Consider the following 16,197-nt stretch of genomic DNA (forward strand, 5'->3'; position numbering starts at 1 on the left):
TTTTTTTTTTTTTCAGGACAATGCTCACACAAACATGGTTTTCTTGAAAGATGCAGACTTTATCCCCTATATCCCTGCTTGAAGAAAGTGTCTTCTAAAACTGGCATCAGGTTTGGGAGTCCATCAAGCTCATCTTTAGTAACACCAGCCCATAGCAGTTCCCCATCTCCACCTTACTGGCGTCTGAGTGGAATTGGAGGTCTATGTGCATTACTGTTCAGTCATGGTCCCATCGATCTGGTTTGTCAAGAGTCAGTCTCATATCATCACTCCATAAAACCTTTGAAAAATCTGACATTAGATATTTCTTGGCACAGTCCTGATGTGTTTGTTTCTTGTTCGGTGGTGGTCAGGTTTCTGCCTTCCTTACCTTGGCCAGGTCTTTGAGCACTGAACACCTTGTACTTCTGGGGACTGCAGGCAGTTCACATTTCTGGAATATGACAGCACTGGAGGATAATGGCTTCCTGGTAGCACATTTCGTTCTTCTCAAATCTTTGGCAGTTAATGTGCATCTCAACACTTTTTCCTGACCCTTTTTCTGGTTCTGTGATTAACCCACAATATTTTAGCAATGTCAATACTGTTGCATTATCCTCTATAAGGCTATGTGCGCACGTCGCGTAAAAACATGCAGTTACGCTGCGCTTTGTAGCGCAGCGTAACTGCATGCGTCCTGCGTCCCCTGCACAGTCTATGGAGATTGTGCAGGGGCCGTGCGCACGTGGCGTCTAAGAGCGCAGCGCTTCGGCTACTGCCGAAGCGCTGCGCAAAAAGAAGTGACATGTCACTTCTTTCCTGCGCTTTGCCGGCAGCTCCTGCTCTGTCTATGGCAGGAGCTGGGGGCAGAGCGCATGGAATCGGCTTTTTTTTTTTTTCTCTACGGACATTTCTGCAGCGATCTAAAGCGCACATGTGCTCTTCAGATCGCTGCAGAAATATCTGCAGGGCTTGTACGCAACGTGCGCACATAGCCTAAGACTTAATTTTTTACTTTTCAGAGTTAGTTAAATTTCTGTTTTTCTGCTGAGTAAACCAAGCATTGTAATAATTGTACACACAGTGATAAAGGATGTTGAGATCCTTAGGCCTCACCCTCCATTATTACACATCACCTGACCTGCTTCATCCCATAAAGCTCTTTTTTTTTTTTTTTTTTTTTTTTTTTTTTTTTTACACAGCTTGGGAGTTAAACAATCTGCATAAAAATTATGATCTGGTAGAAATACACTCATGTCTAATAATTGTACCCACCGTGTATTACCTGCACAACCCTCACGTTTTTCCTTCCTGTGTGCACTTAGGGCCACCATACACATTACAGAGTGGTTGGCTGAATAACAGCCATCTCTCCTGACTCCACCATACACCGGGGAGCTGAACACTAATCAGAGTCCTACATGGAGTATAGTTCCTCTGAACAAATATAACAATAGGGTATTGGGAGGCATTTGCACAGATTATTCTGGACCACCAACACCAAATGTGACCTTGGTCATAGGTAGAACTAGCGATAGGGTTAGCAGAACTGCAGGCACAATTACAATATTATTGTTAGGAATAAATGGACAAAAAAAACCCACACACTTACATTTACCAAGTATATGTTATGCTACAAATGTTTGCAGCTGTCAAAACTTTAAGGCTATGTGCCCACGGGGCAACTTACCCGCGGACTTTGCCACAGGTTTGTCCGCAGCTTTACCGCAGCTGCTGCTCGGAATACGCATATATCCATTGTTGTGGGATTTGAGCATTTTTGTTGCGATAAACCTGCGGACATTCGTGTGACTTACCTGCGGACGTCCCGGCCTCTATCTCCATAATGGAAAGGCGGGACATACGCAGATATTTCCGCATGAATAATTGACATGCAGTTACGTGAGGCTGCAGGAAATCCACAGCATTTTCCGCAGCCACACACACCGCACCATTGATACAGCACTCCCCAAATGCTGTAAGATAACATGGGGAGTGTCAATACTTGCGTAAACCTGCGGATTTATCTGGAAAATCCAGATAAATCCGCGGCAAAATCTACGGGTACGTTGTCCCATGGGCACATAGCCTTAAGGTTTTAAAGTTTTCTAGGAATATATATAAATATTTATTTTTTTAAATCTAATTTAGCTTGAACGCGTTGAACATATCGAACTCACTTTGTAGCTTTTCTAAGACCAGAAGCAGCAGTGGACCTGCGGAGGGCAAGTATAGTAAGTATAGTGGAGTTTCATATTTTCAACAAGCAGAGGCAGATTGATGTAAAAAGAAGAATTCAAATGGTGTATCCTATAATTGAATGTACTACCTGTTTTGAGAATATGAGGTTATAGGCAATAAGTGTTTGATCACTGGGGCCACACTGATAAGAATGGGATTCCCAAGTACTCCCTCCTCTACATGGAAAAAGCACAGAGAAAAGAACTTCACTGAATTGGCGGTCAGGCAAAGTGCTGCTTCATCCGAAGTCCATAGAACAGAGATAGTGAAAGACTCTCTGACTTCACCTTCTCAGCAACATTGATAGGACAGTTGGCTTGGTGCCCGAAATACAGTATAATCACGCTGCCTTTTTGCTGTGTTTTTTCATCCAGTTTTAGGAAAATTAAAAGCTGCCTTTAACAGTACCACACAAACCTATGAGATGCCAGAAATCCCATGCACACCCACTTTATTTCCCCTGACGGAAATGGAAAACTGATGCATTTCTATATGCCAGTTCTTTCAGCATTTTTTCACCAATGAAAGCAATGAGAAAGGGTAAAAACACAACAGCTGCGTTTTTGCTGCTTTTGTGGTGAATTTAACTTTAATTAAACATACTGTAGATAAATTACACACCAAACCCACCTTTTTGGAAGCAGTTTTTTGTTTTGTGCTTTTGTTACTGCCAAGAAATCAGGTTTTGGCTGCAGAAAAAACCCCAACATGTGATCATAGCCTAAAGGCCGCTTTACACGCTGCGATCTAGTTACAGATATCGCTAGCGTGCATGCCCGCTCCCATCGGTTGTGCGACACAGGCAAAATCGCTGCCCATGGCGCACAATATCGCTCAGACCCGTCACACTACTTACCTGCCTAGCGACGTCGCTCTGGCCGGCGATCCGTCTCCTTTCTAAGGGGGCGGTTCGTTCGGCGTCACAGTGACGTTACTAAGTGGGCGCCCAATAGAAGCAGAGGGGCAGAGATGAGTGGCCGGAACATCCTGCCCACCTCCTTCCTTCCGCATAGCCGGCGGACGCAGGTAAGCTGAGGATCCTCGTTCCTGCAGTGTCACACGTAGCGATGTGTGCTGCCGCAGGAGCGACGAACTACATCGTACCTACAGCAGCAACGATAATTGGGAATGGACCCCCATGTCACCGATTAGAGATTTTGAACATTTTTGCAACGATTCAAAGTTGCTCATAGGTGTCACACGCAACGACATCACTAAAGCGGCCGGATGTGCGTCATAAATACCGTGACCCCAACGACATCACTTGAAAAATCGCGGGAGACATGTCCAGTTTTTTTCCGGCGTATGGATGAAAAGTACCAATACACATCTGTGAAAAAACACTGATGCCATCAATATGCTGTCCGTGTTCAATACTGCATAGGATAAGAGAAAATGTGTAATTTATTTATCCATACATAACAAAAAACACAACTGATGACACATGTACCATTTGAGTACATGAAAACCACCGACACTTCAGTGAAGCCCAAGGCGGCTTTCACATGTTACAGATACTTGTGATACTGTGGCCTTTGCATTGCACAATTATTTCATCTTAAAAAGGGAAACCACTTTTTCACCTACAAAAACATACAGAAAAAGTGTAAAGACAACAATGGCACATGGCTGCTGCGACGTAAAGCTATGTGCCCACGTGTGCATATTGCATGCAGTTACGCTGCGTTCTGCACCGCAGCGTAACTGCATGCGTCCTGCGTCCCCTGCACAATCTATGAAGATTGTGCCTAATCCATGCGCATGTGGCGTTTTAGAATGCAGGGATTTGCATGCTGCCGAATCGCTGTGTGCTAAAAAGCAACATGTCACTTCTTTCGTGCGCTTTGGATGCTGTCTCCATTCTGTATAGGGAGAGGCAGCATCCAGAGCGCACAAATTCTGCAGTCAACAAAGTTTCAGAACGGAGCTTTTCAGCTGCGCTCTGAAGCGGACATGCAGTGACGTAACGCTGCTGTGAAGAGCGCACACACATGGGCGCACAACCTAAAGCCCCAGGATGACTACACAGCTAAAGACAAAAGTATTGCGACACCTCTTAATCATTAAATTCAGGTTATTCATTCAACCCCATTACCGCAGGTACAATCTGCTTTTATGGTCCATTCTAAGGAGCTTGCTGAATTCAAGTATGGCCACTGATTTGCCACTTCAATCCTAAATATTACACCATCAAATATGAGTGTTATTATTGGAAAAATTTAGGAACTGCAGCGACTCAGCCGCAAAGAAGCAAACCAAATAAATAGACCCTACTGAGCATCAGAGTATGGAGAAGAGATGTCACCAACTCTCTGCATTTCCAATGTCTGTACAGTATCAAACCACCTCTGGCATCAACATTAGCTTTGTGCTGTGCCAGGGATGCAGAATATTAGATTCCAGGGCCGAACCATTTCATACAAGCCTTACATCAGGCACAATGCAACGCGTCAGATGGAGTTGTACAAACTACTTGACCCTGCAGCAATGTGAAGCTATTCTGTGGAGCGACTATTCACACTTCTCTACCTGGCGGTTTAAGTTGACAGGTCTGGAACTGGTGAATGCCAGAGGAATAGAATTAGTATGAATCGATTCGCAGGGCCCAGTCCAGCAGCCAGGTCTATGGCGGCTAGACAGAAGTCATGAGATCCGCCTCCACCTGCTGGCATCCATGGCTCTTTTGATTACCACGCTATCATCATTGTGACATGAGGCACATGTGAACACCTTTCAACAGTTAAGTCGCGGCATGCTTTATATCAATCCAGCTGCCACTTAGGAGCATGCTTGGTGATTTAAGACCGGGGCCACACGGGGACTACTGCGATCAACGCATGATACTACTCACGCTGGCGAGCTGAGTGTCATGCGACTGTCATTGCGACTGAGGTCCGACCACAGCAGCGAGCGGGGGGGGGGGGCGCACTTAGAAGGGGAGGGTCGGAGCTGCGGAGGGGGAGGGAGGGATTTATCTCCTTTTCGCCATAGCAGGCTATTGCCATTCTCGCTCTACACTCGCATTACACCGGTATAATGCGAGTGCAGGGCGATGTTTCTCTCACCCCATAGACTTGAATGGGTGCGAGAGAAAGGATCACATTGCACCTGCAACATGCTGCGACTGTTTTCTCGGTTCATTTAGGGCTGAGAAAATAATCACTCATGTGTGCTGCCCCATAGAGTAATATTGGTCCGAGTGGAATGTGATGTTTCATCGCATTCCACTCGCTCTGATTTTCATGCCGTGTGTCTTAGGCCTTAAGCAGAGTTTTCACTCTGATATTAATGCCATGGGAGGTTTGGAACTCTGCAGGTCTTGAACCAAAAAAGTGCTGGCAATTTTATGCATAATCCACCTCAGCAATTCACTAGTTTACAAATTAAAAGAGCTACAGATGCTTGAAGGTAAGCGATGGGTCTCAGGGCTGCCATCCAGTGGCCAGAGATTGAAAACATGGCTGCTGGACCGGGTTCCGCAAATCAATTAGAACTAAGTTTACGAGAGAAGGTTATCTGCCTGACTGCTTTGCATAAACTTTAAAGATGGTGGCAGAGGAATAATGCTATGGGGGATGCATTTCAGGTTGGCTTAGGGCTCTTAGCTCCAGTGACAGAAAATCTTATTGGCCCAGCATACAAAAAAAAAAAAAAAAAAAAAAATCTAGGAAAATTTTATGCCTCCATTTGGAGGCGGCCATTTTCTGTTCCACCATGACCGTGCCCCAGTACACAGACCAAGTCCATAAAGGCGCGGGTGGGTAACTTTGGTTTGGAAGAACTTAACTGACCACACCGAGCCATGTCTTCAATTACAATGAACATCCTTGGGATAAACTAAAGATTGTGAGCCGGCCCTATGTCCAACATCAGTGTCTGATCTGTCAAATGCTTTTCTGCATGCATAGGCAAAAATTCCCAATCTTGTAGAAAGCTCTCCCAGAAGAGGTTATTGCTGCAAGAGGCCCCAAGGAGTTAGAATTACATGTCCTTGTCTGTAAAATCAAAACACTTTTGTGCTTTGATAACAAAAAAATAAAAATGTAAGAGACAGAATGAAGGGAGGGTCTGTTATATAATGTTACAATATTCTGTTTCAGGCAGACTGGGAAGAATTGAAAAACACTATAGGGAACGTGAATGACCTGGGCGGTGCAGAGATAAGGAATTGAACACAACCCCCTAAAGCACAGGAAAGACTAGCGAGTTCCTGGAAAATAGAAGCAAGCCTCACTCCAGGGCAATACGGTTTCAAGTCTATTCACAACATTTCCCATTCACTGCTGGAGTATGTGGCTCTGTAGATATGCAGGTTAGGATGGAAAAGAAAATGTCAGCATGTTGAGACAGCTCCGAGCCCTGCGGAGCAGCTGACAGGCTGCACACCACTTGGCACTCAGTGTGACTCAAGACTTTGTAATTCCACCAAATGTCCAGATTTCCCCCAGAACTTATATAATAATGGGGCATGCCACTCTACAAACATATTTGTATTTGATAAATAAATTCCACCTTCCTGACAGCATTGAGCCTGGATACAAAATATGTTGCCACAGATACAATCCCCAGGTCTAGTTACTAGGAGAGGTAATATTAGCCGAACAATGGACCTACTTATATTGGAGAGTAAACAGCTACACCACAATACATTCTTGGTATCAATCACTTGGGAATGGGATGGAGCGATAATAACCAGAGTTCTTATCAGATTGGGCTACATCATCCAAATGTACCCAAAGGCTAAGAGAACCTGCCACTATATGTCCTGCTCCATTATCAGATCCAACTGGCCTGGGACACTAGAGCACCCTCATTACTGATGCCGACCCTGCCATCAAAATCTTAGGAAAGTTTTAGGGCTCACTCAAACGAGCATATAACACAGACAAGTGCTACCTGATAGCATTCCTTCCAATATTATACTATGGGGAAGAGGCGACTAGCGCTTTTATCTCATGGCGATTTGGCATGAGAATAATAAATCATTGCATGTTGAAAATAGCGCCTATCGGATGGCGCACAACCATATTCATCTATGGGCATGTGCTAAACATCAGACTGCACTGATGGCAACAGAGTGCAGTCAGATATACACAGAAAAAGGTAATTGAGAAATTAAAGGGAACCTGTCAGGTGCAATGTGCACCCAGAACCACGAGCAGTTCTGGGTGCATATTGCTGATCACTGCATCTAGGAGCATAGATAAAGGGATCTTTAGAAAAAGTATTCCTAAAGATCTTTTATCATATGCTAATGAGCGCAGGGCGGTTAGTTTCCTTGTCGGACCCCTTAGCATGTAAGCACGTCCCTGTGGGTATGCTAACACGCTAATGAATGCGCAGTGTCAGAGGCATGTTTGTGCTCACCTCTGCTGCCACCGTTGGTTTTCGACTCAGTGCGCAAGATCAGAACAACTCCGGACTTCTGGTCACGAGTAGTGATGAGCGAGTATGCTTGTTACTACTCGGTACTCGCACGAGTATCACTGTACTCGGGCTACTCGGCGGGGACCGAGTAATCTCGCAATACTCGTGCTGTACTCGTGGTCTTCATGTTGGCGCTCTTTTGAGAGCCAGCCCTTATGCAGGGATTGGCTGGCAGACCACTGCAATGCCACAGCCCTGTTGTGGAATTGCAGTGATTGGCCGGCCCTCACAGCATGACCGTGCCTTTAGCCCGACACTTCCCCGCTCGGCTACGGCCCCTCCCGCACTCCACTCCGCGTGTATATATATATGCACGCTTACACACACACGCACGTTTTTTTTTTAAATTTACAGTTTTATGGTTTCTACATGCTGCCGGTGGTCATTTCAGAATAATACTCGGGTCCCCCATAGGATAACATTGGGCTCGGTGCTCGGGCCGAGTACACGAGTATCTTGGGATGCACGGCCCGAGCCTCGAGCACCCGAGCTTTTTAGTACTCGCTCATCACTAGTCACGAGCACTACACCAGTTTGAAGCCGGGACGCATACACCCAGCTTCATAGTACGCATGACTGGAAGTCCGGGACTTCTGATCAGGGCCGGCTCCAGGTTTTTGTGGGCCCCGGGCGGAAGAGTCCCAGTGGGCCCCATCCACACACAGACACCGATACGAACACGTACATATACATATTTAAAGACAAACTCACAAAAATACATATAAACAGACAAATCTATACAGTCATATACACTTACAGACAGACACACACACACACAAACACAAGTCTGCTGCATACAGACAGACACACACACACACACAACTCTGCTACAGACAGACAAACACACACAACTCTGCTACATACAGACAAACACACACAACTCTGCTACATACAGACAAACACACACAACTCTGCTACATACAGACAAACACACACAACTCTGCTACATACAGACATACACACACAACTCTGCTACATACAGACATACACACACAACTCTGCTACATACAGACATACACACACAACTCTGCTACAAACAGACAAACACACACAACTCTGCTACATACAGACAAACACACACAACTCTGCTACATACAAACACATACAACTCTGCTACATACAGACAAACACACACAACTCTGCTACATACAGACAAACACACACAACTCTGCTACATACAGACAAACACATACACAACTCTGCTACATACAGACAAACACATACACAACTCTGCTACATACAGACAAACACACACAACTCTGCTACATACAGACAAACACACACAACTCTGCTACATACAAACACACACAACTCTGCTACATACAAACACACACAACTCTGCTACATACAGACAAACACATACAACTCTGCTACATACAGACAAACACACACAACTCTGCTACATACAGACAAACACACAACTCTGCTACATACAAACACATACAACTCTGCTACATACAGACAAACACATACACAACTCTGCTACATACAGACAAACACATACACAACTCTGCTACATACAGACAAACACACACAACGCTGCTACATACAGACAAACACATACACAACTCTGCTACATACAGACAAACACACACAACGCTGCTACATACAGACAAACACATACACAACTCTGCTACATACAGACAAACACATACACAACTCTGCTACATACAGACAAACACACACAACTCTACTACATACAGACAAACACATACAACTCTGCTACATACAGACAAACACATACAACTCTGCTACATACAGACAAACACATACAACTCTACTACATACAAACACACACAACTCTGCTACATACAGACAAACACACACAACTCTGCTACGTACAGACAAACACACACACAACTCTGCTACATACAAACACACACAACTCTGCTACATACAGACAAACACACACAACTCTGCTACATACAGACAAACACACACAACTCTGCTACATACAGACAAACACATACACAACTCTGCTACATACAGACAAACACACACAACTCTGCTACATACAGACAAACACACACAACTCTGCTACATACAAACACACACAACTCTGCTACATACAAACACACACAACTCTGCTACATACAGACAAACACATACAACTCTGCTACATATAGACAAACACATACAACTCTGCTACATACAGACAAACACATACAACTCTGCTACATACAGACAAACACACACAACTCTGCTACATACAGACAAACACACACAACTCTGCTACATACAGACAAACACATACACAACTCTGCTACATACAGACAAACACATACACAACTCTGCTACATACAGACAAACACACAACTCTGCTACATACAGACAAACACACACAACTCTACTACATACAGACAAACACACAACTCTGCTACATACAGACAAACACACACAACTCTACTACATACAGACAAACACACAACTCTGCTACATACAGACAAACACATACAACTCTGCTACATATAGACAAACACATACAACTCTGCTACATACAGACAAACACATACACAACTCTGCTACATACAGACAAACACACACAACTCTGCTACATACAGACAAACACACACAACTCTGCTACATACAGACAAACACACACAACTCTGCTACATACAGACAAACACATACACAACTCTGCTACATACAGACAAACACACAACTCTGCTACATACAGACAAACACACACAACTCTACTACATACAGACAAACACACAACTCTGCTACATACAGACAAACACACACAACTCTACTACATACAGACAAACACACAACTCTGCTACATACAGACAAACACATACAACTCTGCTACATATAGACAAACACATACAACTCTGCTACATACAGACAAACACATACACAACTCTGCTACATACAGACAAACACACACAACTCTGCTACATACAGACAAACACACACAACTCTGCTACATACAGACAAACACACACAACTCTGCTACATACAGACAAACACACACAACTCTGCTACATACAGACAAACACATACACAACTCTGCTACATACAGACAAACACATACACAACTCTGCTACATACAGACAAACACATACACAACTCTGCTACATACAGACAAACACATACACAACTCTGCTACATACAGACAAACACACAACTCTACTACATACAGACAAACACATACAACTCTACTACATACAGACAAACACATACAACTCTGCTACATACAGACAAACACATACAACTCTGCTACATTCAGACAAATGCACACAACTCTGCTGCTCTGTGGGGCCCACACCCGCGGCTCGGCAGGGACAGCACCCGCGGCAGCACCCGCGGCTCGGCGGGGACAGCACCCGCGGCTCGGCGGGGCCCACACCCGCGGCTCGGCGGGGCCCACACCCGCGGCTCGGCGGGGACAGCACCCGCGGCAGCACCCGCGGCTCGGCGGGGCCCACACCCGCGGCTCGGCGGGGACAGCACCCGCGGCAGCACCCGCGGCTCGGCGGGGCCCACACCCGCGGCTCGGCGGGGACAGCACCCGCGGCAGCACCCGCGGCTCGGCGGGGCCCACACCCGCGGCTCGGTGGGTACAGCACCCGCGGCAGCACCCGCGGCTCGGCGGGGCCCACACCCGCGGCTCGGTGTGTACAGCACCCGCGGAATCGGCGGGGGGGATTGGCAGGGGCCAGGGCATACATCTGGGGGGTTAGAAGCAGCTCACCGGGGCCCATAATGGGGAGGCGGGGAGGGCACTTACCCGATTAGGTCACGGTGGAGAGGGGGCCCACACAGCGCCGGACAGAAGCTCGCCTCCTTCATCTGTGGGACTGAGAAGGCGGTAGCTCCGCCCACAGATGAAATTCAAACCAGGATGTCTGCGCGCCTTAAAGTGACGGCGCCGCAGATTGCTGCCGAGGACTGCGGTCCCCGGAACTCGGCCAGGGACCGCAGCACTGTAAAGGCGAGTGGGCCCCGGCCAAGGGACAGGAGAACTGATGAGGCCGAGTGGGCCCCCCCGGCTCTCCAGGGCCCCGGCATTTGCCCGGGTTTGCCGGGTGCTGACGCCGGCCCTGCTTCTGATCATGCTCACTGAGCTAAAAACCAGTCGTGGCAGCCGAGAGGTAAGCGAGACCATACTTCTGAAGCTGCGCATTCATAAGCATGTTAGTACGCCCAGAAAGACGTGCTTACATGCTAAGGGGGCTGACTAGCCATGTGAAGTAACGCCCTTGCGACTAGTCCCTGCGCTCATTAGCATATGATAAAAGATTATTAGAAATACTTTTTCTAAAGATCTCTTTATCTATGCTAGTGTATACAGGGGCGGTTAGACAGGGATTAGCAATATGCAGCCAGAACTGTTCATGGCTCAGGGTGTATATTGCACCTGACAGGTTCCCTTTAAGTTTTCCACCTTCTCCTCACCTGTGCTCTGATTCTCGCAAGTGGGAGAATTAGATCACTGTATAATGACACTGGGATCACGCTCCTAGCAGAGTCTAAGTCGAGGGTCATTAGCATATCACACCCAATTCTTTCACGATAGAATATACCCTTGTGTGACTCCCGGCCTTAGGCTTTGACTACACAGCAACAAATTGTGCAACTTAAATTCTATGATAGACAAAACATTTCTGCAACCTATTTAGAGCTGCGATTTTGCTGAACATAAAATGGCAAAGTAATAATATATAATAATTTAATAATGAATGAGAGCGACAGTAAGGGTGTTTGCAGAGTCAACGGTAAGAAAAAAAACGAATTCTAGAGATGTTTTTGAGGTGGAATTGACAAGAACGAGCAAGTGAATGAGAGATCGGAGTCAAATATAACCCCCAGACAGCGGGCGTGCTGCTGGGGCGTAATGGTCGAGCCACACACAGAAATGGGAATATTGGGTTTCGGAAGATTGGGGGAGGGAGGAAACAGGAGAAGTTCAGTTTTTGACAGGTTCAGTTTTAGATAGAGAGAGGACATGATGTTGGAGACAGCGGACAGACAATCGGTAGTATTTTGTAATAATGCAGGGGTGATGTCAGGAGAAGATGTGTACAGTTGGCTGTCATCAGCATAGAGATGGTTCTGGAAACCAAATCTGCTGATCATTTGTCCAATAGGGGCAGTGTATAGAGAGAAAAGGAGAAGGCCTAGCACTGAACCCTGAGGAACCCCGACCGTAAGGGGAAGAGGAGAGGAAGAGGAGCCGGGAAAAAATAGCCAAGTGGCATAATTCACACCCAAGTCGCATTCATTACATAGAAAATAGAAAACCATGGCAGATATGTTGCGCATGACTTGTAATCAGAGACAAAAAACACATTTGGAGACATATGCAAATCTTTTTCACAATGCAACCCCATGGGAAATCATTACATCCAGTGTTGCAGTGTGTCGCTTAGGCCATGTTGAGTGTTTGGGGAGATTTTTACCGCAGTATTATAGCCAAAACCAGGAGTGGGACAGTCAGAAGAAAAAAGTGTAATAGAAACACGGGCACCACTTCTGTATTATTCACCCGCTCCTGATTTTGAGTACAAATAATGATGTAAAAAAACCTCACCAAATACTTAGCGTGTGCACATGGCCTTAGGTTACAGGGTGACCTTGTAGCCCCAGTCTTCAACTCCATATTAAGCCTCCTTGATGTTTGTAGCCAATTCTATGGAGCCCTACATTCTCCAGCATCTTACTGAGACCTTTGGCCTGATCTATAAGATGTTGTATTACAGAGGTATTCTCCCATAGATGCACAGTTCTGCTGAATTAAGAGATAATAGAACAATCCAATCATCGTCTTCCCAATTGAGGGGCTGTTCACATTGCATTCAATGTCAGGGCTACAGTCTGAACGCTGATAACATACATTGCCAAAAAGGAGCACAAATAGAATCCAAAGCTGAATACTTTAATGGAGCCAATGAGTATGACATAAGTGGAGTTCAGTTATTACGGCTAAATATGTTATTAGGGGATTCAGAAAACTCCATACACTAACATAAGTGCTGAATGCAATGGGAACTTCCATCACACATTTTTTATGAAGATATGTTTAATGAAATCATATCAACCATCAGTGGATCGTAATGAATACCGCCTAACCATGACTACACAAAGCACAATTGGAGTTTGTGTTGCTATATAGGGTGTAGCTTTCACGTCTCACCAGCTGTGAGTTTTCTGTTTGGACAACGGGCATTACTGAGTATATCATATTCCAGATTAGTCGTGCACCTGGCACACGCACATTCTGACTCTACCCGGGTGCGGGATGCCAATCCTAATAAATCTCTACCGTTATGTTTCTAACATAGATGACAGGCATGGTTTCCCTGATGTGGCAGAGTTCCTAAGTCATTTGGGTGACCGGCGTAGTCCATTATCGCTGGATGAGGAAGCAGGGCTTGGCTTAGGCATCTGTACGAGTAGATCGGTTATACACCACAACAAGCAATAAAGCATAATGGTCCCATTACAATGTAATTAAAAGTAATACCAAGTAATATAGGTCCATCACTGGTGCACGGATAAGCTGCACCTACCATGGGTAATGGACATTGGTATTAGGGGCAAAGTTCTGCCACTGCCAAACTACAACACAATGGAAGTGGCATCAAAAAGACCCGCACCATACTATCCGCATAGTGGGCTAATTAAAGTCATTGGTCAACCACACAACCTCCAAGATGAAGCCCACTACATTTCTAAGTGTTGGACATCACATATTTGACAATTGCTATTCCTTCTAACACAATTCTCAATAAACAACCAAATATTTTACATTCTGACAAAAAAAACCTCCCGCATTCAGCTGAAATGGGAAAAATCTGCAGAATATCTGTACAAGAATGGTGGCAGATAGGGCAGGCCTTATAGAGATTGCCTGGATTTAGTATGTGCCCACACACTATAGTGTGCCAGGCATGGGCACATCTGCACATAGCAACTTTGTCACAATATAATCTAGAAACACCAGATTGCTGTTATCTCTGTTCTCATGTGTGCCATACATTGGGAGGCAAGTCATACCTCCGGAGACTATGTAAAGGGAGTCTCACAACACGGGGATAATACAGTATGAGCCTCGGCTGCGGGAAGGTCTCAAGTGGGTCAGTACATGACCCTCCGAGGGAGAACTGTGGCCACAAACACGTCACAAAAAGACTGGGTGACATATAAGGTGTAGGATGAGTCATGTGTGTAATATATATATATATATATATATATATATATATATATATATATTACATACACACACACACAGTTGTCAGATCAGTGTACATCTATAAACCCATGCCTGTGCGTATACTTGCACACATTATGTGTGTGTATGTACTGTATACGCACAGGCATGGGTTTATAGACTTACACTGATCTGCCTGCCATGTATTGTGCACTACAGTTGATCAATGGAGAAGTGAACACCTCCAATTTGTGAGATCGATAAAACACACTGTATATAATTTACACACATTTTCACATACACACCGTACATGAACAAATATTTTCACATACATACACATTGTATATATACACACACACCATACTGACATTAGGCTGCGTGCAATATATCTGACTCCCGGAGGACTACAATTCCCAGCTGTGGCAGGAGGCAGGCATGCTGGGACCTGCAGTCCCCCGGGCTGCCCGCCTGCCCTCAGCAGACCTCTCACTCACCCTGGTCTTGGTCCTCTGGTGCCGCTCCGGGTCAGAGTACGTCCTGTCCACGGCTATCCCGGTGTCGCTGCCCGGCATGGTGCCTGTGTGAGTCCCCTGCCCAGGAGGAATGCTGCTGGCCGTTAGAGCGGGCACGCTGCCTGGCACATAGCCGGTGCACCCGCGGACACGGAGCTCGCTGCTCTGCGCCGTGTGCTGTGTGCTCGCTACGGGGACGTCCGTGTGTACCGGGGTGGATCGGACACGCCCCCTGCATGCTGCACCCCTTCACTGCTGGAGAGAGTTCTGTGCACAGCACTCCAGGCAGAGTATTGCTTGTCCTGTGCACACTGGCTGTAATGTCAGCTCCCCAGAGTCTCATAAAGCCTGAAATCTGCCTGTATATCGCGATCAGATCCACGTGATGGGGTGCTACAGTATTTCTACCTAATCAGAGAGACAGATGCATTGAATTAGGATGTTTTACATAATAATAATAATTCACAGTAATGTATTTAAAGTGATGAAGGCAGCCTAAGGCCATGTGCAAAATCTGAGTATTTGGTGAAATTTTACCTCAGTATTTGTAAGGCCACGTGCACATATGTGAGATTTTACCTCAGTACATGTAAGGCCATGTGCACATATGTGAGATTTTACCTCAGTACATGTAAGGCCATGTGCACATATGTGAGATTTTACCTCAGTACATGTAAGGCCACGTGCACATATGTGAGATTTTACCTCAGTACATGTAAGGCCATGTGCACATATGTGAGATTTTACCTCAGTACATGTAAGGCCATGTACACATATGTGAGATTTTACCTCAGTACATGTAAGGCCATGTGCACATATGTGAGATTTTACCTCAGTACATGTAAGGCCATGTGCACATATGTGAAATTTTACCTCAGTACA

At 45.6% G+C, this 16,197-nt stretch overlaps 1 protein-coding gene across 1 annotated transcript in view; it reads right to left on the reverse strand.

Moving 5' to 3' along the window:
• The window catches only part of TMCC3 (transmembrane and coiled-coil domain family 3), a 112,154-nt gene extending 96,640 nt beyond the window's left edge, over positions 1 to 15,514 (reverse strand). The window contains exon 1 of the mRNA XM_075342443.1: positions 15,298 to 15,514. Coding sequence (XP_075198558.1) covers positions 15,298 to 15,375 — 78 coding nt within the window. The 5' untranslated portion in view covers positions 15,376 to 15,514. The remainder of the gene's footprint in view (positions 1 to 15,297) is intronic.
• Positions 15,515 to 16,197: the final 683 nt, after the last annotated feature.

This window comes from Anomaloglossus baeobatrachus, chromosome 4, assembly GCF_048569485.1.
Source record: "Anomaloglossus baeobatrachus isolate aAnoBae1 chromosome 4, aAnoBae1.hap1, whole genome shotgun sequence".
NCBI lineage: Eukaryota > Metazoa > Chordata > Amphibia > Anura > Aromobatidae > Anomaloglossus > Anomaloglossus baeobatrachus.